At 39.6% G+C, this 19,602-nt stretch overlaps 3 protein-coding genes across 7 annotated transcripts; all 3 read left to right on the forward strand.

Annotated features, from left to right (window-relative positions):
• Positions 1 to 982: 982 nt before the first annotated feature.
• Positions 983 to 3,466, forward strand: LOC115043948 (galectin-3-like). The gene is made up of 4 exons (XM_029502741.1): positions 983 to 1,061; positions 1,343 to 1,424; positions 1,526 to 1,992; positions 2,878 to 3,466. The coding sequence occupies exons 2-4, from the start codon at positions 1,409 to 1,411 to the stop codon at positions 2,911 to 2,913; spliced, it is 519 nt and encodes a 172-aa protein (XP_029358601.1). The 5' UTR covers positions 983 to 1,061; positions 1,343 to 1,408; the 3' UTR covers positions 2,914 to 3,466.
• Positions 3,467 to 4,693: 1,227 nt separating this feature from the next.
• Positions 4,694 to 7,591, forward strand: prr13 (proline rich 13). Of its 2 annotated transcripts, none has more exons than XM_029502668.1 (4): positions 4,694 to 4,800; positions 5,688 to 5,741; positions 5,861 to 6,303; positions 6,992 to 7,591. In XM_029502668.1, exons 2-4 carry the CDS (start codon positions 5,726 to 5,728, stop codon positions 7,043 to 7,045), a joined length of 513 nt encoding a protein of 170 aa, XP_029358528.1. In that variant the 5' UTR covers positions 4,694 to 4,800; positions 5,688 to 5,725; the 3' UTR covers positions 7,046 to 7,591. The 2 variants fall into 2 exon arrangements, with proteins under 2 accessions (XP_029358528.1, XP_029358529.1); XM_029502669.1 differs by lacking the exon at positions 4,694 to 4,800 and adding an exon at positions 4,857 to 4,982.
• A 473-nt stretch (positions 7,592 to 8,064) lies between these two features.
• Positions 8,065 to 18,868, forward strand: LOC115043480 (poly(rC)-binding protein 2). Of its 4 annotated transcripts, none has more exons than XM_029502004.1 (13): positions 8,065 to 8,202; positions 9,468 to 9,598; positions 10,766 to 10,789; positions 10,892 to 10,924; positions 11,048 to 11,164; positions 11,265 to 11,396; positions 11,513 to 11,641; positions 12,223 to 12,297; positions 13,019 to 13,060; positions 14,155 to 14,254; positions 14,694 to 14,746; positions 14,969 to 15,138; positions 17,532 to 18,868. In XM_029502004.1, the coding sequence occupies exons 2-13, from the start codon at positions 9,530 to 9,532 to the stop codon at positions 17,566 to 17,568; spliced, it is 981 nt and encodes a 326-aa protein (XP_029357864.1). In that variant the 5' UTR covers positions 8,065 to 8,202; positions 9,468 to 9,529; the 3' UTR covers positions 17,569 to 18,868. The 4 variants fall into 4 exon arrangements, with proteins under 4 accessions (XP_029357864.1, XP_029357865.1, XP_029357866.1 ...); XM_029502005.1 differs by having other exon boundaries at positions 14,182 to 14,254; XM_029502006.1 differs by lacking the exon at positions 13,019 to 13,060.
• The last annotated feature ends 734 nt before the right edge of the window (positions 18,869 to 19,602 follow it).

A 19,602-nucleotide genomic window follows, 5' to 3' on the forward strand; every position in this document is an offset into this window, starting at 1 on the left:
TTAGGCTACACATGAAGGGTTTTGCACTGTTCTTTTTTGAGTTTTTAATCAGGTTTTACTTTGACTTGAATGTTTCTATTCCAGATTCTCCTTACCTGTTAATAAAGTTTAATTCAAGAACTTTATCAATTTTGTAAGCAAATAATTGTATTTGAGAGAAGGAAGATAAATTTAAACAATTCTATTTTTTATATCCAAGTAATAAGAAAAAAAGCATAAAGAGATAAAGAGGTGGTGATAACACTTGGTGACAGGTCTGCTATGTAGAAGTGTTAATCTACACTAAATAATGAAATGAACAAGGCTAAACTCCATCTGGGTAGTTCAGTGTCTGAGGCCTGGTGACTCACACTGACCCATAGAATGGACACATTTTTATACATATATATACGGTGGCACAGGAGGCGTGTGTGTTCCCGGTAGTAATACGGCCACAATGTATAATGTAGAGTGAGCCGATCCTTATGGAGAAATAATCCAGGTAGGATGAGGATTATACATGGTGGCCATATTCTTACCTGGAACAGGCACAGAGGTGTGCGTGTTCCAAAAAAAACCAAAAAAACATTACAATTAAAAACAATGAATGTGTAATGTTAGACTAGCACAAAAGTAGAGAGTAAGGAGAGCATCAATAAAAATGTAGGGGAGTAAAAAGTACAATATTTGTCCTTCAAATGTAGTGAGGTGAAAGTAAAAGTATTGCCCAAAAATAATACGCACAGTAAATTTACCTTGTTACTGTCCACCCCTGTTAAAAGCCACTGTTTACACTCTTTATCCATGATGTCATGGATGGGACCTATATCTGGCTGTGAAGAATGATTCACAGCCATCAACAATGAAGTCAGTTCTTCGATCTTTTGTAACACAGAAGCACGTAGATCAGTGAACATCATGTGAGAGGCATTCAGGAACTTCTCCATTGGGTAACCTCGAATGTTGGGTGTGGCTTCCTGATGCCTTTTTGTGCTGCTGCTATTCAGTCCAATGCAGAAAACAAACACAGACACAGCTCAGCGTGCTTACTTGACAACGCAGACGTGAGGCAACTTTCCAAGGTAAGATCGTAAAATTGAAATATTGACAGACACTGATTATACACCAGCAGGTATGGAAAAAAACAACGGGAACAACAGTGCACACAGCCTTGAATTAGACCATATTTTTTATGATTTATGATGTTATCATTTCTGGTAGTTATTGTGTTCACTATTTTATAACTAACTGAATAGAGCAATATTAAAAATAACTGTAACAGGATCATAATATTGAATTTGAATTATTTACATTTTAAAATATTTTATTGTACTAAATATACATTGTAATGTATTTTTCACAGTTTCCACTTGGTTTACTCTGAAGGGTCTGACGAGAGATCAAAGAAGAAAACAGCAACAACATCAACATGTGGCCTCACCAAGGTGAGATATCGCACATCAGCAGCATAATATGATGAAATTGTTTATATCCATCTTAAATTCTAGGCGTTAATATGGTGTGTATATACTTTTATGTGTATCAGGACCTCCCCATCCAATGGGTCCACCAAACCATGCCTACCCTCCAGGATACAACACTACACTTCCTGCTGTGCCCCCTCCAGGAGTCTACCCTCAGCCTCCACATCCAGTGTACCCACATGGCCACTACCCAGCTGCCATGAACCCAGCTATGGTGCCAAATGTCCGCCCAGTGGGGATGCCCTGTGGACCTCCAGCTCCTTATGCTTATCCAATGGCTCCAGGTGGATATCCAGGGGTTCCACCTACAGGATATTACCCGGGACCCAACCCGCACTATTCAAAAGGGAGCTACCCTCAATGCCACTACAAGGGTTATCCTTATGGAGGGATGAATCCAATGGCTGGAGGATTAGTAGGAGGATTGACAGCAATGGTTATGGGAGCAGCTGGACACAAAGCTCACAAAAAAATGAGGAAGAGGATGAAGAAAGCACATAAGTGGCAGAATTATGGGCACTGCAGAAAGGTGAGATTGGGCATAAAGGTATGCCTTTATATGTCAGAGTTGCATGACCTCTCCTGTCGATGAAAAAATGTATGCCAATACTCGATAAACATTCAGACCTCCAACTTCAGACAGAGAGACATATATTATTCTACTATATTATTTTCATGGTAAACAGTCACTAGTTGTAATATGGAACATAACATTGGCCTGTATGAGCACAGGTGAAACAACACGTTATAAAGAGAACTAAGAAACAGCATTGTTACTAGTTCTCCACACCTTGTGTGTTGAATGTGACGCTGAAACTAATACCAGTTTGGCCGGTTAATCTTCTTTGGAGACATGATGTCTCTGTCATTCTGGATTTGACTATCGAAGAAAGAGCACACATGTGGGTTGGGTCAACACTCTCATGACTCAGGAGTGTTACATTTTCCATGTATGAGTACAGTGACACAAGACCCAGCTGTCAACAGGTGTGCATTATAACTTCTGGGGATACAGCAGTTAGGGGATTCATATCTTTTTCTCAAGGGTGGCTGAATGCGAGCACTACCCTTTAATTACATGTATGTACTGTTTCAATGCACCCCACAGTTTGGACAGTGTGTTTTGGTCTGGTGTATTATCACCAGCACAGTCACTCATCAAAGATGCTGAAGGCAGCAGAGCATCTATAACCCTTTTGTCTACAAGCACTACTTGTCACTCTGACCATGAAGGTGAAACTACTTTATAGCGTATATGGGCTATAAAATAACACAGAGATAAATATTAAAAGTGTGATACATAGACGATAACATCGACAAAACTAACAGAAGGGCAGGACAGAGAAAAAAAGGGACAGTTAAAAATCCATCTGCTCCTTCAAGACGTTAAACTTTTTGTTGTTTTTCTCTACAGTTCTCCAGCAGCAGCAGTAGCAGTGACTCAGATTGAGGCAACCTGTTCAAGACGCAGCTTTCATGGAGACGCTGCAGCCTTCGTGTCAATCGGAAAACATACAGGCTGTTTTTTCACACTTGAATGCATTTGATTTTGTTTTACTTTTTACATTTTTTATGGTGCTTAAGGTCAAACTGTCTTTAGTTATGGTTTCTGTCGAGCAGTAGAAGTGGACGCATTAGTGTGAAAACACTGAAATATTCTCAAGAAGAAATGCAACAATGGGCACGTACTTCCTTAACAGAAAGATCTTCTTTTTTGAGAAAACACTGCGCACCTTCTGATTAACAAAAGCATGAAAATTTACATAGTTCTTTATTTTATTTCTCTTTTTTTTTTCTTCAAATGCAATAGCAATAATCTATTGATTTGGACCTCCTCGTTTCACAGCAGCAGCATCATTTTGGCCCAGTATTAGTTCGAATTATCCTAAAGTGTCCTCTGCCAACCAGTCAAGTAGTAGTTTATATCTACATCCAGATTCATATGAAGGGTATTAAGCTGATTTTTGATATGTGGATCTATAAATAAACTTGACTTGACTTTGTTTATCTTTGTTGTTATTGCTTTTTTATGTCTACTGTTTCCGTGTTTGAGTTAATTAAAACAAACAATATATTTTCACATGGCATCCTTGGCCAATAAAGCATATTCTGAGAGAAGATGCTTCAAATATGGATTTTTGTCACAGATGAGCAACAAATTCTTGACCTTGGACATTCACTAACAATTCCCCCCTTCAGTTCCCAAGTTATGACTTTTAACATAAAGTCTTATGTCTGACTAAGACATAAGACTTTATGTCTATTAGTCTGTAAAACAGCACAATGCAATTACACAGAAAATTTGTATTTCTGCATAGTTTGACAGTCGGTACATGGTTCATTGAAAATGACATTAAAATGTTGGCATTTGTAAAAAAGAGCTTGTTCTTGAGTATTATCCACCAACCTCCCAGAATATGAGGAATCGTAGCAGTACACAGGACCAAACAGTACACCAATGATTGAGCTCCATTCTTACCTTATTTCCAGCAATTTACACTTGGAGAAGTGTTATGTGACCTTTTCAATTTAAAATATCACCACATCATCATTTTATTCTATCAGAACCTTCTGAATTTGAAATGATAAAGCACGCGTGTCATTGTGTTGCGTTACCTCCTTAATATGCAGTGTCCAAGTTCCTTTTTTGTTTTTGTTTTTCCTTCAACCAATATATATAATATTGGCTGTGAATCGGGAACGTTCATTACCAATCAGTTCATCTTTAAGTTTATGTGGATGTTTGGGCCTGATGTAGCTGAATTCCCTCTAAGTCTGCATTCATGTGTAAAGAACAGGGATGACCTTTAATCTACTCACCACTTAACTATTTAACCGGTTAATCCTTTAACCCAAGTGACAGTATATTATTATTATTATTATTATTATTGTCAATTTTGGAGAAACGCTCTGCAGGGATGTCCCATCCATGGACCAGTGAAGTGAAAAAGCAGTTATTGTAGAGGAGCTTATCCCAAAACAAGCTATTCTAAGCAACATTGTTATTGTCGAGCTCAAACAATGAAATCTGTGTTGACTAACAACATAAGCGTGTGTTTGTGACGGTGGAGAATGGCTGACAGGTGTGAACCAGCAACCCGGCCCGCCCCTTTAAGGTGTCACTCGGGACTATGGCCTGATGGATCGGCTCACAGTAAAAAGGAACAGGAATTTGCCCATTACGTAGATAAAGTACGTTTCCTTTAAGGTCGGGCGGGGCTTGCTGCTGCTGCTGCTGCTGCTGCTGCTGCGGAAGACAAACACACTCAGATCAGCCTGCATACTTTGTCAACCCCCCCCCTCCACTCCCCCGGAAAACCAAAGACAACTTTCCACGGTAAGTGTCTAAAATCCAGACCATGGCAGACACTGAGTGATTATACTCCAGCGTGTGTGGAGCTAAACAACCGGAAACTAAAGAGCCGCGAATTGGACTAATTCTTGTGATTTGTGCCGGATCATACCAATAATTCATAATTCAGAGTTAGAGGAGAAAGCGCTGGTGATCACCGGGGGCTAGTGAGCAATTAGACAATATGGGCACCATGCTTTCATAACACCATGACCTGTGCTGAGTGTATTTATGTCATCCTGTTTGGAAATTACAATCAGACAAGCTATGTTTTATGACTCAGGTTTTTTTTTTTTTTATACTAGGTTTAGTAGTATAAGGTCATGTGCTACTGCCACGCACTTGTTAAGCAGTTTATAGGCACACCCAGCTCAAGCTATGGTTAAAGTCCTTCAATTAATCTTTCCTTTATAAAGAGGTGGAAGCAGTCACATATTTAATATTTGAAATAAAAAGAAGTAGTAGAAGAAGAAGTACTCATTCAGTAGAGTGATAATTTGGAACAATGTTATTGCATTATTATTGTCATTACTGGGGCAACCCTGCCCCATTAGCATTTTAACAGGTCAACATCTATAGCAATACTTTGTATTTTACAGACCTGAACTATAAACTACGGAATAAACATAGTGGGGTAAATGAAATAAATACAAACTATGCTTATGTGATGAATAGCGTAACTTTAATTAGTATTAATAGGTAGGTGAAATGTAAATACCTCACAGTTATACTTAAGTGTAGACTTTAGTGAGTGAAGTATTGTTTTTTAGAATATTTGATAGAAAAAGAAGCTCATAACTGACTGTAAGCCTACAAATGCAATGTCAATTTATCAAATAGTCCCAGCATTTGATTTCTGATTGTTGTCCTAGGTACTTTCTGAAGTGTTAGACCCGTCTGGTCAGAAATCATGTGGCCAAATCAAGGTGGGATGAATCACACATAGTACACACATATAATTTTTGTATTATATTTTTGTATTTACACACGTTTTATAATATAGAATTTATGAAAAACATGGTGTGTGTACATTTTTGTATACCAGGACCTCCCCCTCCAATGGGTCCACCAAATCCTGCCTACCCTCCAGGATACAACCCTGCATGTCCTCCTGCAACTCCTCCAAATCCAGCGTACCCACATGGCCAGTACCCAGCTGCTATGAACCCAGCTATGGTGCCAAATGTACCTCCAGGGGTGATGCCTTATGGGGCTCCGGGAGCTCATCCTTATCCCATGGCTCCAGGTGGATATCCAGCGGTCCCTCCTGCAGGTGTTCACCCAGGACCATATCCCCACTCTCCAAAAGGGGGCCATCATAAAGGCCATAAAGGTCACCATGGAGGGATGAATCCCATGGCTGGAGCTTTGGCTGGAGGAATGGCAGGAATGGGAGTGGGATTGGTTGGACACAAAGCCCACAAAAAGATGAAGAAGATGAAGAAAGGACATAAGGCGCACAAGCATGGACACCACAAACATGGCAAGGTGAGATTAGGCTCAGAGGAACAATGTGACTCCTTCAAGTGAAACGTTAATGCTAATACTACATAAAAACAGTACCTTGAACCTGCTCATACCCCTCACCCTGAGGCCTCCAACAATTTCAGTCTGCAAACATGACCTATCATCAAATAATATAATTAGGCTCCACTAGTCCAAAGTGCATAGTTGCCAGTGAGATGCACTGTTGCTAATGTAGGTACAAACCAAAAAACTAACTTGATGATTTGCATCTTAAAAACCTTCATCTTTAACAATTGTTTTCCATCTTTGGGGAACTTTAAACTAAAAATCTAAGGTCTTGACCAATTTATAGCAGAGTTTGCAAGGTGGAATAGTGGTAAATGCTGTTCCTTCACAACAAAAAGCATGTGCTCCCTTCCCTCCAAGTAAGGGAAAAGTCCTCCCACAGTCCCAAAGGTAACTCAAAAATCCCACAGTCTGTTATAGACTGACAACCTGTACTGTAGTGTACCCCTCTGTCTGGCTTGGCTCCAGCAGCCCCCAGCAGCCCCCATGACTCTTATAACCCAGTCTACTCTATGAATGAAGAGATAATATCCCAAACTGTTCACCTAAACCACGAAGATTGCAAAGTTTGCATTTGTACAATGCATCTGAAATCAAATTAAACACATCATCTTACACATCATGTTTCTCTTTTTCTCCACAGTCCTCCAGCAGCAGCAGCAGCAGCAGCAGCAGCAGTAGCAGTGACTCAGATTGAAGCTGGCAGTTGAGAGCGTGGCTTGCACAGATTTATGAAAAAAAAAACAAAAACAAAAACAAAACAAAACAATATTTCAACAAATCTACTACGTGCTATTCATAACACACTAAATGGATACACTGCATGTGAGCATACCCAGAGCATTAATCTTGACTGGCATTCTAAGATGCTGTGGTTTTAATATGCCAAAGTTTCTGTATTAATCGTTTATGCTAATCAATAAAATATAAAAAATATATATTGCAAGTATTGAAATCCTCTGAGGAGAGACTCCACTAAAGTGCACACAACAACCTAACATAATAATTTGGTAAAAGCAAATAAAATGTAAATATGGTTTTTCTTGGGCAGATTAACAGAGTTAGAAAGTGCACTAGTGGCTGTCTGTGTTTAAAACTACTGATTTTTTATTTAATTTCTTACTGAATGTGTGTCTCTCTACGTGACTGCAGAGAGGAGCCATGATACATGGCGTTGTATCTGCAGTAAATGTAATTGCATATAAAGGACCAATATTCTGCTTAATAAATAGATGTAAATAAGTCTCACATGCCTGTTTTGTCCCAAAAGATGCAGAAGAATTGAAGTTGTTCGGCTGTAATACTCTTTGCGCCCACTAGTGGCCCTATAAATAAGTATTTTATTGAAGTTAGAAAATATGAACATATTTGAAGCACTTGCGAGGCATAAATCCACTCGATAGTTAGTATTTAAATCAATTTAAAACCTGGAGAGCATCGGTTATCTCAGAAAGTGGGTTATTGGTGTTTCAATGCGAGGCTACTTTGTTTGTATCAAATCAAATAACTTATTATTTTTATGACGTCCGAGCATTTAAGTTGGTATATTGAAGCAGAAATGTCCAACCGGCTGAGTATTTTTTTTATTTTTATTTTTTTCGGTGCTTGAGTTTGTGTTGTCCTGGGGTCAGGATCGGGATTTGAGGGGGGGTTGTGTTGGGTGAAAGGGGAAAGTTCAGAGGTGATGATTTTGTTGTCTTTGTGTAAAGGAGTGGAGCTCGATCTCACATCACTCTTCCCTCTTCCCCGAGTCCTCTCTAAACTCTCCCCCGGGTTTCTACCCTCCCGAACCTCTCCCCTTCTACCCTTACAACCCCAACCCTCCCCCCGGCCACCTACCAGCGCAGGAGTCGGGTGAGTTTTATTTGGATCTCCGCTGTTTTTTATTTATATTTGTTGTTATGATCAGAAGTAGCGGAAAGAAATCGCGCCCAGCGGCTAAGCGGCTACTCGTCCGGCAGCGTGCTAACAAGGCCGCACGGCGATGAGCACGCAGTCTCAGCCACAGGAAGTCACATTTTAACGGCGCCACGACAATAAAAACTGCCGTCTGTTTGTCTCGTATCGTAAGAGGACCTGAATGCGTTAACGCAAAGGGCGTCGATATTTGGCCAAATGTTAACAAATTTGAGTTATTTAGCCGGCTAAAGCTAGCCCCGCTAAAGTAGCGCACGCATGCTCCATTCATTTTCCCAACACGATGAGCGACCAACATGCTAATCATGCTAACTGATTTACAACAAGCATTAATAGTTAAATTGCCTTTGTATAAACTCAAAAAAAACAAGCGTAGTGTGCACTTGGTGTGTTTGCATTTTATAACCAACATAGTCGTGGGTGAATTTTACGAAATGAAGCTTTAATAGAGGAAACTGGAGATGAAATGTCCGCATGTTTGTTGATAAACTTGATTCTTAGCTAACGATCGTTAGCCCACAGCCCATATGTCCCCCAGCTAGCATTGAGCTCAGTGCTAATTTACTTGCTTGTGGTCTGATAACTGTGGCCACAGAAGCATTTGTGTGTTTTAAAAATTAAAAACACACAGCTACCATCATGAAGTATGGACAGTGAGCCCCTCGTTTTGTTTTATTCTTTTTTCCGTCGTAGTACGCATCAGCTTCCAATGGCATTTTCGTTAGCACTGGATTATGGCACAGATTTAACACCTACTTTTTTGATATTTCAGGAGAAATCTGTTTGGGATTATCAACATATATCGCATCACAAATATCTGAATATGTCTTCTAATTTTGCCCATGCAGCCAGAAGATGTGACATGTTTGAAGTGACTGAAATTAATGTCTTAGTTTGTTATATAATTAATATTTGGGGGGGGGGGTGCCATTTAAATCGGTGATAATTAAGTGATGTATCTGTGGTAGGTCGTTTGGTGAGAAAAGAATCAGATAATAGTCTGTTTAGATGCATCAGTAACACCCCATGTGAATCAATAATCCTGTATGTGAATGCTAGAGAGACAGTATGTGTTAACAGGCCACTTTCAAATTTTATAATACAGTTCATGTGATGCGTTATTGCTTTACTTGACTCGCGCTCATTACCTGATCACCCTTAGTATATCATTTCTTGTCTGCTATGTCTCTATGTCCCTTTAGATCCATCTTGGTGACCACAAACCCCCCAGTTCTATCAGGACGGCTAGGTTGCAGTTGCTGTTATGGACTCCGGTGTGATTGAAGGAGGGCTCAATGTCACTCTTACCATTAGGCTACTCATGCATGGCAAGGTGAGGTCACCCATCAGCTGCTTGGGTGTGCACTGTAACAGCATATGATGCTATATTTATGGAAATTGAATTCTCTGGGGACTGTAAAGGGCTGGGACTTTGGTGTTTTGTAATCACATGATAAGGGAGTTCTGTATCAAAGCAAAGCGGCATGGTGTTTTGATGTGTTACACTGCTGAGGCTTCCACATATGGGGTTGCATATGCCACCTGTCTGAACCTGTTACTTATCATATTTGAACCATGGTACTAAAATTTTAGAAGATCCTCTTTATTGTTCTTTATTTCTTGTAGGAATATTTGTTGTGCTTATCACCTTCAGAAGTCTGCAGTTTTATCTGCATATTTAAAAAAATTGCCTTTACCTGCAGCCATCCCTAAATTATCACAAGGCAGCTTTAGTGATATATAGCAAACATCAAGTCCCATATCTCTGCGAAACACAATATTCGCATTGTATTTGCTGTAGTCACTCTAGCTGGTTCCATAGCCACACACTTGTTGCATCTTCAGTTACAGTGTCAGGTTGTTATTGGGCTAAGGTGCGATGTGGCAAGAAGTAGTTGCTAAAAATCAGACTCTGACACGTCAGCTTACACTGTTGTCAAGACCAAATTGGGATGTGTGATCCTTCCAAACCTTTGCTATCTCGTAGAACCCTAAAGGAGGCCCAGGCCCAGGTGGGCATTAGCTCCCCTCAAATACTGCATGCTTGACTGCATCCTGGGTCTCACCGTGGTCAACAGTGCCATCTTTAGTCTGCGTGTGATTAGATGTAAACAAACCTGCCTGTGGTAAAGATTTTGGCAATTTTCGATTCAATCAGGCAATTGGGGCTAATTGCCTCAATTCCAAAGGCTGACAAACACATTTTATTACCCTATGTTCTGTTTAGATCAGTAGCTGATCGCTGGAAGCATCTTGAATTATTCAAGCTGATTATATCTTGTGCCCATAACCACTGATGCTGTTTGGCTATTTTCAAGTTTTGAGTAACTATTTAGCTTTATGGAGGTGTTTTTCTTTTTTTTTGCCAGATAAACTAAGAGCGTCATTGTTAGAGAATTTGGTGTCTTACTTGTATTATTAAAGTTTGACAGATTTGAAACAATGACAATTCAGCCTAATAGGACTTTTGTTTTTCTTCCTGTTTTTTTTTTTTTTTTAGGAGGTTGGAAGTATTATCGGAAAGGTAAGCCACTTCTTGATATGATTAATTAAAATTTTCTATCATTACTAAAAGATGTGTGTTTAAATTTAAAATTTCTCTAACTAATTGGTCCTCTGTTAATAGAAAGGTGAATCTGTGAAAAAGATGAGAGAAGAGGTGAGCTGTTTCCTTAGGTTATAGTTTAATGGGCTGTAATGTAACAATAACTAGAGCACAGTCTGAAGATTTGTTTGAGGATTTCCACATTTCTTCTAACAATTATTTGCTTTTTGTCTGTAGAGTGGCGCTCGCATCAACATCTCTGAGGGCAATTGTCCTGAGAGGATCATCACATTGGCAGGTCCAACCACTGCCATCTTTAAAGCATTCTCCATGATTATTGAAAAACTGGAAGAGGTAGGTCACGATTTCTTGTCTAATGACCTCCTTGGTCAGTTGTAACTATCTTAAACACCGACTCGTTTAACCTCGTTTAATCTTCTCATTTCGTTTGTAGGACATAAGCAGCTCAATGACAAACAGCACAGCTACCAGCAAGCCCCCAGTGACCCTGCGCATTGTGGTGCCTGCCAGCCAGTGTGGATCCCTCATCGGGAAAGGTGGCTGCAAAATCAAGGAAATCCGAGAGGTACGCAGAGATGAGAGGGCTGTGCTGACCTTGTCTCTTAACCTGTGTGGTTTAGTCCATCAAATGCTGATTATTCATGCTTAATATTATTCTTTCCTTTCATCTGTATACATAAGTCAACTGGTGCTCAGGTACAAGTGGCAGGAGACATGCTCCCCAACTCAACGGAGCGAGCCATAACCATTGCAGGCACTCCCCAGTCGATAATTGAATGTGTGAAGCAGATCTGTGTGGTCATGCTTGAGGTCAGTGGACTCATTAAAAAGTGATGAAGCATATGAAATGGCAGCTGTTGACCTGTTAATTAATGATGTGAGATATTGTGATTTCTAGCTATATGGCTGTTGTGTTTTGGGTTTGGACCGGGGCATCTAAAGCTGATTGACAGGGTTGGGTAGTGCTTTGAATCTTTTGAAAAACTATTATGCACATTATAAAATGTAGTATTCACTACAACAAGCATTCCCAGTAATGGTTTAAGAAACCTCAATCGAAGCAATTAGAGAATATTTATTTTTTCCAGGCGTGCTAGTCTATTTTTACACAAAGCAGTTGTCAAATGTAGGAAAATCTAAAAAGCAATATGTACCTCAGATTGAGAAAGATGCTTGAGAGAGGAATAAATACCAAATCAATTCATGCCTGGATGGTCCTATCGAAAACACTTAAATGATGTCCTGTGTCTATAATAATGTCTGTCCAGTAATGGTGTTCTGCTTTTAAAGCATTTCACACTATTAATGGTACATAATTGGTGTGTATTTCTTCAAGAACTTTGTATTCATTGATGACATGCCTAGTAACGCATCCTTTGTGTCTCATACAGTCTCCCCCTAAGGGGGTCACTATCCCCTACCGACCCAAGCCTTCAGGATCGCCCGTCATCTTTGCAGGCGGACAGGTACATACAAAACTGTAGAGGGTTGTAGTACCCCACCTGTTAATTGGTGATGTTTTGGGGGCTAATTAGTGCTGCAGTTATTTGGCAATGAGATTTTGATGTGTGTGATGCATGATGAGCGATTTCTGCAGAATGTCGTATACCCAGATATCTTGATAAGTTAACTCAAACAAAACATAAACATCTTCAAATGACAAATCCTGTTTTGATACATGCAGGTAATTTGTCACGTGCATAACAGTTCAGTTAAAAAAGGAGATAAGCAGCTTATCTGCAACATAAGTAGTCTGATCATTTATAATTTTCCCAGGAGATAGTTTGTTACAAGGTGTTTTCTTTGTCTGTTTCATGCTTTGAACATTCTAGCAAGCTGGCCTCTTTCCTTCTATTGTTTGTCTGAAACAAAAGCTTTCTGGTGCTTGTTTGGCTAATATTGCAAGTTCTTTTATCTTACTAAATGCCTTTTTTATTCCTTGAGAAATGTCTTCTTCTAGTTTTCCTCAATTCACTGCAATGTTTCTTAAGGTTTCCCTTTTTCCAGAAATGTGGAGACTTTGGACAAGACATACCTGTTGATATTTTTCAGTAATATATTGTATAGAATTAGAAAAGCTTTGAGTTAAAGGGGTATTTATTTATCAATAGGACGCAGCCTGAGCAGTGACGTGTCCGACCAAATCAGATGTGAGGCCTATGAAAGTTTTGTTTTCATTTGTTGCAGGCATATGCCGTACAAGGACAGCACGCGATTCCACAGCCAGATGTAAGTGCAGTAGAAATTTTTACATAACTCCCACCCCTCTTACCCATAATTACAACGGTCCTCTTCCAAAATGTTCAACCGCCCACCCGCCCAGGCATCATTTTACAGCCTGTTGCTGTAAATGTACTTGGTAATTTGATTTTATTGTGCTTCCTTTTCGTCGACTATTATCAGATTTTGTAACCATTTAGAGAGCAGCACGCTTAGCACTTCATGATTGTGTCGTCCCTCAGTTGATTGGCAGTTAGTTATTAATGATGCTGACATTTGTTGTTTGTGTTTGTCCAGAATCTCCACTGTTCCATGAATAATAATCTGCTCCTGCTGCTCACTTTTTCTGTTGTTCCCCCTTGTTCTGTCCTGTTTTCACGTGATTCGTTCATCATGGTCTGTTTGAAATAAACACGTTTTCTTCTGTTTTCATTAACCCTTCATTTTTACTATGTGCTCTGCCCACTTATGTCTTGACTGAATGAATCTTTCTCTCTTTTAATTTTACCAAGCTTGTAGATGTTATGATTGTGTTAGGCCAGGTATTGTTCATCTTAACTACCCTTGAATGTTGTAATTCTTAAATGAAACCAAAGTATGTTTATGAAAGGGACAAGGGACAAACTAATTTCTTCCTAAAATCTTCCCTTCCAACAATAATGATAATGATGAGAACTGTTACAGTATAAAGCTAGGTTGAAACTCTCAGTTCATGTTTGGGTCCTTTATTGATGTTGGTTAGGAAGTCCCCTGCACTTGTGTTTTGTGACTTTCCCCTAACCCTGAAGACTGCGAGAAAGCATTACCAAGAGAAGCAGCCTGCACTTTGGAGGAAAGCTGATGGGGTACCCAACGTAGACAAGTCCTAAAACACACAGATTGTCAGACACCACTAATCCATGTAGAGTTGTTTGAGAGCATAAGTGAGCTACACGCTGCTCCAATAATCGATGTGTGTGAAATCTTTTTTTTCTTTGCTTCTTGGAGGTCCTTTGTGTGGTTTTCTGTACTGACTGTGACTTTTTTTTGTTCTGTTTTTCCCCCTCTTCCTGTGTTTTCCATTCCCTCCACTTCTCTCCCTTCCTCCTCTCTCACTCTCACAGTCTTCCTCTGCTGCTATCTCTCCACAGCTCACCAAGCTTCACCAACTGGCTATGCAGCAGAGCCCCTTTCCCATCGCACCAAGCAACCAGGGATTCACTGGTATGCAGCATGAGATGACCCACTGTCTGTCAATGCAACATTTTCTGCACTTGTTTGCCTTCAATTTTTTAAGAATTCTATTTAAATTTAGATTCACTGACGAAAATCTCTTTGGCCATATTTACTCAAAGCTAAAATGGCAGGTAGCATGTAGCTCCCCAAGTCTTCTCTGTTGCTTCATTTGTATGTGATTTTATTATCTCTTTTTTTTGGCATGTGGGGGTTCTTTTTTTTTGTTTTTTGGTGCTCTAATGGGTCTGTCAGTGATAAATGTTACATTTTTTTTTTTTTTGTGACGTTAGAACCTAGAGATAAGAGGTTTGTACCAACACAAGTGAAGCACTCTTGGTAACCTAACTCATCTAGTCTAATCTACCTAATCATGGTTACTTATCATTTTCTTGTTTGTAATTTTTATTTATTTATTTTTTTTCCTCAGGGATAGATGCTTCTGCTCAGACCAGTTCTCATGAGATGACCATTCCAAATGATGTAAGTGCAAAAGTAAATTTTTCCTACTGTAAAATAGTTGTTATTTATATTTACATTTACATATTTACATCAAATCACTTTTTTTTTTTTTTACATGTGAGTTGTATCTCAGTGTTAACTATGCATTGTGACTGGGATTAAAAATGCAAGAAATTCAGTATTCAAAATTCTTAAACTAAGTTGGCTATTTACACTCTATTTTCCAATTCTTCTCCACTCCAGCTTATTGGGTGCATCATCGGCCGCCAGGGAGCCAAGATCAACGAGATCAGGCAAATGTCAGGCGCCCAGATCAAGATTGCAAATCCAGTGGACGGATCTACTGACCGCCAGGTCACCATCACAGGCTCCCCTGCTAGTATCAGTCTGGCAGAGTACCTCATCAATGCCAGGTGAGATATTCAGCTATGCTAACAGTTGATTCAGTTAATCATAGGTTTGATAAATCAACAATGTTAAATTTAGATGCAACAGAGTTAAACATAAACACAAGTTATTTGGGTCTACTAGATTTTCCTTTTTCCATGTTTAGCAAGAGTTTATTCATTCATTAGTAACTGACCAGGTTGCAATGCGACATCCTTTTTTGGTTTGGATTTATGTGCACTTCCACATTTATTTCCTTTTTCATCATATTACTGAGCAGCACCTTGATCTCATCACAAGAGATGATGTTCTTTATAAATGACACATTTATTTCTAAAGAAGGTTTTTGTCCTGTGTTTTGGTCACATCCCTGAGTGATTCCCCCACACACCACCACTCTTCCTACCCCAAACGCCCCCCTCCCACCCATTGCTCTCACCAACCTGCCCTGTGACCCATCCCGACTGTGTTGTCCCTCTCTCCTTGTCTCTCTTTCTACAGTGTAGAGTCCTCTAAACCTCCTCCCTCCTCCTCCTCCTTGAACCCTGAACAGACCAGCCTGTGCCCTCCCTCCACCTCTACTACTACTACTACTACCACTACTACTACTACTACTACCACCACCTCCTCTGCTGCTACCTCCTCCTTCTCTTCCTCCTCTTCCTCTTCCTCCTGTGTGGTGCCCCCCTCAGCCTCCATCCCTCTGTCCTTGTTGGCTCCAGGGCCGCCTCCTCCCTCCTCCTCTTCCTCCTCCTCCTCCTCCACTGATTCCCTGCTCCCCAGCTCTCCTGCCTGTGTGTCAAGTCTCCTCAGTCTCAAGCCCCTCCCTCTCCTGGCCCTCCATGTTGTCAGCGGGGCCAGTAACCCCGCACACCCAATCCCCACTGAGCCAAAAATCCCCTCAGAGCTCGGCTCCAAGTCTAAAAGGCGAAGGCTCTCCCCTTACTAACAAAGGAAACATAAGTCATCTACTACTAAAGTACTGACAATGCTCATTGTTGTCTGTACCTGCACTTGCTTTTGTATCTGGCTGTGCCATGCCATGCTTACGACAAAAAAGAAATGCACACAAACGAGTGATATACAGCCAGAAGGATGGTTGCGGCCATATTCATGAAATAGATATCTGTAGCTTGGTCTGGCCTGTCTCCTAAAGAAATGACATGTTGGGTGCATTATATTTTTAAATAACTTTGAACTTAGCATGGACGGTGAATTATTTCACTGATGTACCGAAACATTTCTCTCTTTGTGTAAGCTATGCTCAGGTAGCGGCTCTCTTTAAGATGTCAAATTGTATTAATGGGAATAGTTTTTCTTGTAGTGAATTTTAAGTGACTAATATTAGCTGTCATAATGGAGAGTAAATGTATCACTTTTTTTCTGCTTATGTAAGAAGTTATTGTAATTTTAATTCCAACAAAGTTTTGCCCTCAGGTATCAAAGGCACAAAATCATCCCTTAGATCATGGTGATATGAACGCTATAAGTTTAAGCTTTAGCTTAAAGGAATAGTTTGACATTTTGGGAAAAATGCGCTTACTCTTTCTCTGCAGAGTTAAAGAAGACTGAAAGAAAATATGTACCTAGACTGAGAAGCTGGTTAGCTTAACATAACAGAGACTCAAAACAGGTGGAAATGCCACGCTGGCTCTGTCCAAAGCTAATGAAATCCACCTACCACCTTTTAAGATCACTGGACAAAACCATAGTGTAGAAGAGACGTATTGTACTTCTTCGGGAAGGGGTTGGGGTCTGTGCCTGAATATTCCTGGGAGAAGTCACTGCTTATACAGAAAAGAAGACCTCAAAAACGTACATGGCCCAACTGAGAGGATGTATTAAACAAGAAAAATCTCTAAAAGACCAAGTGTTGATTTTGAGTGAAGCTCGTACACTTTGTTTTTGTTTCTGTATATATTAAGCAAACAAGATGCTTTGAGCATCAGAGACTGGTAGGTGTGTTCTGTCACAGAGATAGGCTTACTGTTGTTTCTTCTTGTTTCCAGTCTTTATGCTAAGCTAATATAACAGTGTGGAGACGTGGCAGTGGCATTGAACTTCTAATTCATCTAATTTTCAACCTGAGCAGAAATGAGTGTATCTTCAAAAATGTTGGATTTTCCCTTTAATGGAGCTCCATTACCAAACCATTAAAGCACTGATTTGTGATTTGACTTATCAGCTGTGGAGCTGAAGTTATTAAAAGCAGGAGCAGTCAGACTGGACACTTGATGATCTTTTTCTATATTGGAGCATTCATTTACCATTCAGTGAATTCATCTGGTCTCCTTATAGAGTTTTCTTCTATTAATGTAATATACAGTTACTGAGGTTGATATTTATCTTGTCTGTTGATTGCATGCCTTATTCTCTCTCCCTCCCTGGTCTCTGGGTGTCTCTCTGTCTGTTTCTCCAGGCTTTCCTCTGAGGCCACAGGACTGGCAGCCAACTGATAAGACACTGCATCTGCACTAAATCTCACTTTTATATCATCGGCTATCATAAAGCAGTCAATGCAACTATCCAACTTAAGAGTTTATATATTATACTGCCTCTTCCTCAGTTGAAGGTCAACTGCCACTGATTTGATCCGCTGATTACATTATTTATTTTCTTTGTTTTGGTTTTAGTCAAAAGAAACAACCAATTAGGTTTTTAATTCCCTTTTTTGAGTCCAGTTGAAAGTTTTAATGATTTATTATTAGACTTTTTTTTTTTCTTTTTTTTCTTTTCTTTTTTTTTTTTTGATTTTTCTTCCCTTGAATGAATCCGTCATTCTCTCCCCTTTTTCTTTCTTTGCCATCCCAGAGGAGAAGAGTTGGAAAAACTCTGAATAGGCATATAGATTTAGTTCCATACAGTCCGTTTTTTTTCTTTCAAAAAGGAAAAGATAAAAAAGGAAAAATAAACAAAAGTATCAAAAATAAGAATAGAGTGACTGTTTTATTCTGTGTTTATATACAGCCCTGACCCGCGTCTTCTTTTTTTTTTTTTTTTTCTCCCCTCACCCAGTTCCACAAGTCAGTCTGTTCACTTCATGTCCACTCTCACTCATGTCAAATATACATGGCGTTCGCCCCCTTTGTTATCTTTTCGATTAAAGTGCTTGTAACATGGATTACGCTCATGCCACTGAGGAGTATACATAGCTGTACACGCATGGTCACTGATTCTATTTGGTTATGATGAGCAACGTTTTAACACTCACAGTTGAATTTATCCTGATGATTTAAAGTGCGTATTACTACGCATGTCAGTTTCTCCCCCTCCCCTTTACATGTCATTCCTGTTTCCCCCTCTCCTGGTCCTGAGATCATGTGTTGATATTTTGCTGGGATGGGGGGTTTTTCGGGGTTTGGGCTTGGCTCAAGGGATTGGAAGCAGAGGGTTCTCCTCGCTTTTTTTGTAAAGACTGATATATACTAAAAAAAAAATGTTGGAATATTTGTTTTAAATGGAGGAAATATTTTTTTTTAACTACCAAAGGGGGGTTAACTCCTGGACACTGACTTATCTGTCTATTAAATGTGATGAGGCTGAGAACTGAAATCATTGAAGCTCTGGAACTAGACAAAGAAAGGGTTGTGATTTAACACTAGTTTCCTGCTCTTTGCTTTGCTCAAGTCAGAATTTATTTTATTTTTTATTTGCAGGAACGAAAACTTTTGTGCACGTTTTTGAGACTGTAGACCTGGGTGCCACAACATTGTTTAAAAAAATACAGAAATAAAGATGTGAAATGCTCAAACCACAGACTGGCTTGAGTCTTCTGTGACCACTTAAGTAGACTAAGCAAACAATTTTTGTTTTTACATGTTTGATTTTATTTTAAATTGTTTCTTAAATATATTTATTATACAGTTACAATAATGCAGTATAAAAAGCAAACATTTTCAGTTCACACCAGGTTGTTTCAATGGGCATAATTGGAAACACAAGTACCTCCATAGTTGAGACACTAGAGGGCAGTAGCTTTGCTTTTTGGCAACATTTTATCCCGCATGAGGATTTCGAGCTTTAAATCTTGGGGGCTCAATCAGTTTAAAATTCCCTATAAAATTTAACCTTGGCGACTTAATACCAGATTTTAAAAAATAAAACAAGCTGCCACTTTTAGCTTATTGAGTTTGACCTGATCAGTCATGTATTAATGGAACAGGATGTAGTGTGCTGTTGTAGAGTCGGATTGAACAATGTGCACATAAAGACTTGTCAAGAAACAGGAGTGCATCAGAAAAGCAGTGTTCCATCACACTGGTTATTATGAGGGAGCCCTTTCACAATAGTGAAAAATGACCATGTGTTAACGAGGACGGTATTGGAGATCTTTCTCTGAACTGACGGACCACATCAGCCGTGATCTAATGAAGCATCTAAGATAATCTCTTGCAAGGGAGGCAAGAACTAGAACTATAAGTGGACAAATTTAGGTGTTACAGGTCATTTTGAGGTTGATGTCCGAAATGTTCAGCATTGAATAAGTCAAA

The sequence above is a fragment of the Echeneis naucrates genome, chromosome 5 (assembly GCF_900963305.1).
Source record: "Echeneis naucrates chromosome 5, fEcheNa1.1, whole genome shotgun sequence".
NCBI classification, from domain to species: domain Eukaryota; kingdom Metazoa; phylum Chordata; class Actinopteri; order Carangiformes; family Echeneidae; genus Echeneis; species Echeneis naucrates.

Coding starts and splice junctions, on each gene's coding strand:
- LOC115043948 (XM_029502741.1), top strand. Junction 1,993..2,877: donor ATTATGGGCACTGCAGAAAG/GTGAGATTGGGC, acceptor TTTTCTCTACAG/TTCTCCAGCAGCAGCAGTAG.
- prr13 (XM_029502668.1), top strand. Junction 6,304..6,991: donor GACACCACAAACATGGCAAG/GTGAGATTAGGC, acceptor TTTTCTCCACAG/TCCTCCAGCAGCAGCAGCAG.
- LOC115043480 (XM_029502004.1), top strand. CDS start 9,530: ATGGACTCCGGTGTGATTGAAGGAGGGCTCAATGTCACTCTTACCATT. Junction 11,165..11,264: donor TTATTGAAAAACTGGAAGAG/GTAGGTCACGAT, acceptor TTTCGTTTGTAG/GACATAAGCAGCTCAATGAC. Junction 14,255..14,693: donor AAGCAACCAGGGATTCACTG/GTATGCAGCATG, acceptor TTTTTTCCTCAG/GGATAGATGCTTCTGCTCAG.